The sequence below is a fragment of the Podarcis cretensis genome (assembly GCF_951804945.1).
Source record: "Podarcis cretensis genome assembly, chromosome: 5".
Classification (NCBI taxonomy): domain Eukaryota; kingdom Metazoa; phylum Chordata; class Lepidosauria; order Squamata; family Lacertidae; genus Podarcis; species Podarcis cretensis.
This window is the reverse complement of record NC_137174.1, coordinates 14,548,695-14,555,408: the sequence shown is the minus strand read 5'-3', so window position 1 is coordinate 14,555,408 and position 6,714 is coordinate 14,548,695. Positions and strand designations below refer to the sequence as shown.

Sequence of the window (6,714 nt, the reverse complement as noted above, 5' to 3'; positions counted from 1 at the left end):
GACCAATGCAGTGTCGCATCTCCACATTGTCTGCGCCTAACGATTGTTTATTAATTTTTGCATCCCGATTTATTATTATTATTATTATTATTATTATTATTATTTAACTCTCCTTGAGTCCCTGTCGAATAAAAAGGCGGGGTGTAAATAAATACAATAATGAATATAAGAATCACAGACAGAAACCGAAACCGCTAAAAACGTCGAAGGGAAGAAAGCAACCAATAAAGATCATAGGTTTGGAACAGGAGCGGGAAACCTGATTTTCAGAAACTGTAGTAAATTAATTTAATTTGTTTTGATTTGTAATACAGTGGTACCTCGGGTTACATACACTTCAGGTTATAGACTCCGCTAACCCAGAAATAGTACCTCGGGTTAAGAACTTTGCTTCAGGATCAGAACAGAAATCGTGCTCCGGTGGCGCAGCGGCAGCAGGAGGCCCCATTAGCTATAGTAGTGCTTCAGGTTAAGAACAGTTTCAGGTTAAGAACAGACCTCCAGAACAAATTAAGTTCTTAACCTGAGGTACCACTGTAATTTGGAAAATTAATTAAAATAATTTGGAAAGAAAAAAACAATTAAACACAGATAGAACAAAAACTCTCTGTGCCTGAGTGTATACATATATAAAAACTAGCTCCGTTGGTTAGAGCATGGTGCTGATAATGCCAAGGTTGCAAGTTCGATCCCCGTATAGGACAGCTGCATATTCCTGCATTGCAAGGGGTTGGACTAGATGATCCTCAGGGTCCCTTCCAACTCTACAATTCTATGATTCTATGGAGATAGTGTGTGGAATGGCATAATAAGAATTATGCCCATGGACCTTATTCCCAGCCTCTACACCTTGACCAGATACTCTGCACAGAGGCTGCATGTTGTAAGCCGCCTTGAGCATTGTTTTAACTATGGAAAGGCAGCATACAGATAAGATGATGATGATGATGATGATGATGATGATGCAGCAAGAGAAAAGGCCTTCAATTCCCTTACAGTTCTGCTGTCTGTTCTCCTCCTGACACAGGAGACCTGCTTGCCATAGCAGGTGAGGGAGCAGACCAGACTAGCACACTGCAAGCACAGGATCCAGGGGAACCTCAGTTCCCCCTGCTCCCACTACAGCATGTCAGGAAGAGTAAAAGGTGCTGACCTTAGACACCAGATGAAGAAAGCTCAGGAAACACTTCCACACAGGGGCACCTTCAGGCAATATAGTATTGTGACCTTTTTCCAGGAGAATGCAAGCTCCCTCTTCCACTATGCACTGGAAGCAAGTTACTGCAGTGTAGCTCTTGAAGCTACTAGTTCTGCCTCCTTACTGGAGCTAACATTGTATGGCTCTCCCTCCCTCTCTTCACATTCCTGCGCTTCTGGGAAAACCCCAGTCAGCCACAGAACATTTCCTTGTTGGCTCAACAGACACATTGCTGATCATTCTCCCTCCTCCTCCTTACATGACTATAGCAAGTCAATTAATCCGTGCTTGGAGCAGTAACATAGATAGCAAACACTGCAGGAAAGGCATGCAGAAGCAGAGAGGACAATCTTTACCTAAGTCATACCCAGAAATGACCACTGGGAGGAGTGCAGAGAGAAGAAATGCCATGGTGTATCTGTATCTGTATCTGCATCAGCACAACTGGACGCTTCCACCTGCCCCAGCTGCAACAAAACATGTCTCTCCTGTTTTGGTCTCTACAGCCACAGCAGGTGCTGTAATTCTCCCACGGTTTGACTTCACCTCCGAAGGCACACTCCTCCATTGTCTCCCGAGACAGACAGGTGCCAAGGACGTACTCGGGGCAAGCCTGGCAAAATCAACGGACTTAATTTATTTAAATGGTTCTACATTGAGTATGATTGGATCTCACCCATAGACTTACCTTCACATACACCTGACTGTAAAATATCCAGGATTTTTGCAAGATGGGAACTGGTGACGTAACATCATGCCTGGGCATGTGTCTTTGCTTAGTTCAGGCATAGGCAAACTCGTCCCTCCAGATGTTTTGGGACTACAGTTCCCATCATCCCTGACCACTGGTCCTGTTAGCTAGGGATCATGGGAGTTGTAGGCCAAAAACATCTGGAGGGCTGAGTTTGCCTATGCCTGGCTTAGTTGCTACCTTTGTGAATGGACAGTAAAGGTGGGGGAATGACTCACCCTCTTATTTCATAAAATTTATATACTGCTTGATTGTTTTAAAAAAGAAAGCCCTCAAAGTGGTTTTGTCCTCCACCTGGACAGGGGGAGGGGACAACCTAAGGTTGCAGTTTTGGACTGAAGGTTGAACTACTCTCTGGAAGAATCTGTGGTACTGGTGGCCCCCTAGGAACCGAATGGAAAGTCAGCTGAGTGATTGGGTGAAATTATGGAAGGAAGGTTTAAAATTTACTGCATGCAATGCCCTAAAAGAGAATGTGATGAAAATGATGTATAGATGGTATATTACATCTGTCAAGTTAGCGAAAATGTATAAAGTCAGTAATAAAGGTTGGAAACATAAAGAAAAAGAGGGAACATTTTATCATGTGGTGAGAATGTAAAAAGGTGAAATGCTTCTGGGAGATGATATATAATGAATTGAAAAAAATGTTGAAATATACATTTATAAAGAAACCAGAAGCATTTCTATTGGGCATTGTGGGAAGTGACATAAATAGAAAGGAATGTAAGCTCTTTTTATATGCAATAACAGCAGCAAGAATATTATTGGCCCAAAAATGGAAGCAAGAAGAATTACCGACGACTGAAGAATGGAGGATGAAGTTAATGGACTATGCAGAATTAGATAAACTAACAGGAAGGATTCGAAACCGGCGAGACCAGAAATTCACGGAAGACTGGAGTAAATTTAGGGACTATTTGAAAAGTAATTGTGAAGAACAGATGACGTTTGTAGGGTTGCAAGAAGTTTTGTGAGGAGTATTATTAGAAGTATTGTAAAAATGGACAAGGGGGAGGATGACTTGTTAAGAGATGTAAAGGCAATATAAAGTTAAGAAATGCGTATGAAGTGGTTAAAACGGTGGCTCATCAGAGGTGCTGATGGAAGTCTAAAAAGATTGTGTAAATGATAAGTTTTGTGGTACATTTCATAATTTATATGTTAAAATTAATAAAAAATATTATAAAAAAAGGAACCGAATGGAAAGTCATATCTGCTGGACTGTTAATGTTGTGATCTGTCTCTCTTATGTTCAACTTGTGTAAATGTGTAAACAAAACATTATATTACAGAAGAACCATCAGTCTCCAATGACCCGCATTCCAAGGAAACAGAACAGTGGGTGAACACAGCACCCCTGAAACTTCACATTGCTCAGCACATGCCTAACAATACATTTGAAAACATATTGGTTTGTGCAAAAATATCTTCACCTGAAAAGGGAATTGCTTTTGTACCCTGGTTTGATACCAAGGCCTCTCTTAGGATTCCAGGCATTGTACCCCCAACCTTAAACAGTAAATCCTCAAACCTTTTCAAGTCCGCTCTCCATCCAAAACTCACTTTCACCAACAACCACAACCACACTAATGAGCAAACAGAGAGTAGGGATAGGCAAATCAGTCAGTTTGGTTTCTCTCCATTTCTGATTTTCCCACTCATAATTTCAGTTAATCGCATTTTCACATCATTTTGCACTTTTAGAGCATTTTAGTGCAAATTTGTCCCATGAAACATACCTTTGTAATTTTGCCTTATGCACATTTCTGCAAGGCCTTTTTCCTAAATATAATGCATGTTTGTATGCTTCTTTAACAAATATATGCAATTTTGTTCACATGACTTGGCTGGAGAACTGCCTTGCAAAATTCAGAGTATGCAAATTTTGAAGAATGATTGTGTTTTGGTTCGCATATTGCTTTGCAAAGTGTGAATTAGGTAGGTTTCTCTTTAATGCAAACAGAATCAAATTTATCCATCTCTAGTGGACAGTAATGTTCACATGAAATCATGTCTGAGATGAACTACTGCATGGGAGGATTTTCACAGGATGGGAGGAACTGGGCCAGTAACACAGAAATAGCAGGGCCAGCCCACCCTTGAGGCAAAGTGAGGAGACTGCCTCAGGCAGCAGGATCCACAGGGCAGGAATGCATCGCCCTCTGGTGGTATGGTGGCAGTGACAGCTGTGGTACACTGCTTGAAGGCCACATCTTCTGCCTTCTCAGTTTCCCTGCAACATGTCGCCTCTACAACAGCCTTTTGGCAAACAGGAGGCGCTGCTGACTCCCACTCTTGTTCCCAATGTAGAAACCCACAGCAAAGCCTTACCAGTGTTCCCTCCCTTGATCCTGATGTAGCTCTTCATTTCACCCTTCTTCCCCGGGGCACCATTTTGTGGTTTGCCTCGGGTGCCAAAAAGTCTTAGGCTGGCCCTGAGGATTGGAATAGAGATGGCGTAGGCTATCTCTGATGTTGGGAGATGGAGTAGGCTATTCCCTGATTGAGTAGGCTATTCCCTGATGTTGGGAAAGATGGAGGGCACAAGGAGAGGTTGGACAAGATGGTTGGACAGTGTTCTCGAAGATACCAGCATGAGTTCGACCAAACTGCGCGAGGCAGTGGAAGACAGGAGTGCCTGGTGTGCTCTGGTCCATGGGGTCACGAAGAGTCGGACACGACTAAACAGCTAAACAACAACAGGCTATCTTTGGCTGTCTCCTAAAATCAAACCTAGAAGTTAGAAGGACCTCTTCCCAGTGTTCCTTTCTAGGCTAGCCTGGGATGATGGGGGCAGACACTTTCTTTACAAATGCACTGGGGGTCCTTATCTAAGGCACATTAAGCACGCACCACTCTAAGCAGCCATACTTCATTTCCTCTTCCATATGTATTTTCCTCCAGGAAATTTGCTATGAGAGATATTCTGCACAGTGGTGTTTTTGGTTTTGTTTTTGTTTTGTTAAACCTGATCTGAGGAGTTTGCAGACCCTGGAAAATAGTATCACCTGAGATGGTCAGGTCAAAGGGCTGAGAAAATAAAGATCTGCCTGCTGCAAGATCTTAGTCTTCTCTCACTTCTCCAGATGTGTTGTGCCTTCCCAGGGGTTTCTACCCAACCGTTGAGAATGCACATCTTAAACCTTTTAACTCTGATCTGCTGATTGCCTTTACAGGCTGCCTCTGAAAAAAAGAATCCAGACTCTGTAAAAAGAACTATGTTAAACATCTGTGCATAAACTTTATTGATATTCATAAATTATACAGAACCCAGGTTCCTTAACATCCACAGTTTGCTGGGTGGCTTTTGATAACATCACCACAGAATTAATACGCACCAAGGCATGGACGAAGATTCCACAGAGGTCCTGTGTTCTAAGGCACAGGACTTAAAGTGCAAAACAATGCTCAATGTTTCCCTGTTATCTGAAAAAGCTACTTTAGGCACCAATTTGGTAGTCTGAAATATAAAATCATCATAAAACCAGTAATCTGTCTGGGCAGATTTCGAAGGAGTTACTCCATTGTGTACTGTGGCTGAGCTTCCACTGTACTGTGAGTGGGATTCAACAAAGCTTTACTCGAAGTACACCCATTGAAATTTATGAAAATCGCTGAGTTAGGTCCATTAATGACAGTGGGTCTACTCTAAGTAATAGTTGAATACAGCCCTATGCCATCTCCAGTCTGCCTACCTGAAAGCGTCATTTGTTACCTCATTTGTAGATAAACAGAGAAAAAGGTCCACTTGTAGGTATTCCATTTTCATGTTGAGGGATTGCCACCTTTGATCTGGTGCTATTAAGAAGGATGAATCGCATAATCCTGAAGCTCAGTGTGTACTTTCCTCTGCCGTAACCAGTTTGTTCTGAAAAGCCATGACTGCCAAGAGGACAGCCAAATTCTTGTTTTTTCCCTGCCCCCCTCGGTTTGGTTTTTCAAAGAAACCTGTGCCAAAATTATTCATCTGACGGGGCGGAGTGAGGAGAAAACCTTTGCTGGATATTCAATATTATTAAAAGTCAACCTTAAGAATCAACACCATGCATTTTCGTATTCAGCATCCTGAAGATTTAGCGCGGCATTTCACGACCTCTCGGAGGCACAGGGGGAGGAGGGCACAAGTTGTCACTGCTAAAAAGCCTACAGAAAAACATTTGAAAAGCAGAGCATAAGCATAGCTTTGGAATATTACACATGCTGAACTTCAAAGGCAAGGAAACAACAGAATGTCTTTGCGGTTTTTATGTGAATCACCAACTCAAAATTGAAACAGAAAAGCTATTATTAATATTCTTACTAACGATGTCAGTCCACATTTATTTATAAAAATATTTATATTCTACTAGTCATATAAACTATCAGACCAGCTTACAACTGTTTTACATAAAGCCATGTAATTAAAACCATATAAATGTTTGTTTTTAATTGCCAGAAAAAAAGTTTGGCAACAGGGGCTTAAAGGTTAAAACAGAAGGAGGCTGGATTGGTTTCTTGTTGCTGTCAAATGAGTCTTGCCAACTTAGGAGACAACCAATGTCACTCTGGCAGATGATCTCAGTGATTCAGCTGGGATGTAAGTGGTTAGGCAGTCCCCAAGGACCTAAGTTGTTCAGGACATTGTAAATTAATACAAGGACCTTGAACCTGGGTCCGTATTATCTGGGTAGCCTGTTCAGATGTTTTAACCATGGGGTCGCATGTTCTCAACCAGAAGCTCTCATCTGGAGTCAGGCTGCAGCATCCTGTACCAGCTGGAGCT

The 6,714-nt window shown here is 42.0% G+C and overlaps 1 protein-coding gene and 1 long non-coding RNA gene across 3 annotated transcripts in view; both read right to left on the bottom strand.

The window, feature by feature from the left end:
* The window catches only part of LOC307215863, a 135,344-nt gene that overhangs the window by 28,645 nt on the left and 99,985 nt on the right, over positions 1-6,714 (bottom strand). The gene's annotated exons all lie outside the window — the stretch shown is intronic.
* The window catches only part of PIK3AP1 (phosphoinositide-3-kinase adaptor protein 1), a 48,209-nt gene continuing 46,664 nt past the window's right edge, over positions 5,170-6,714 (bottom strand). For both annotated transcript variants that reach the window (XM_079975164.1, XM_079975165.1), the window contains exon 17: positions 5,170-6,095. In XM_079975164.1, coding sequence (XP_079831290.1) covers positions 6,026-6,095 — 70 coding nt within the window. In that variant the 3' untranslated portion in view covers positions 5,170-6,025. The remainder of the gene's footprint in view (positions 6,096-6,714) is intronic.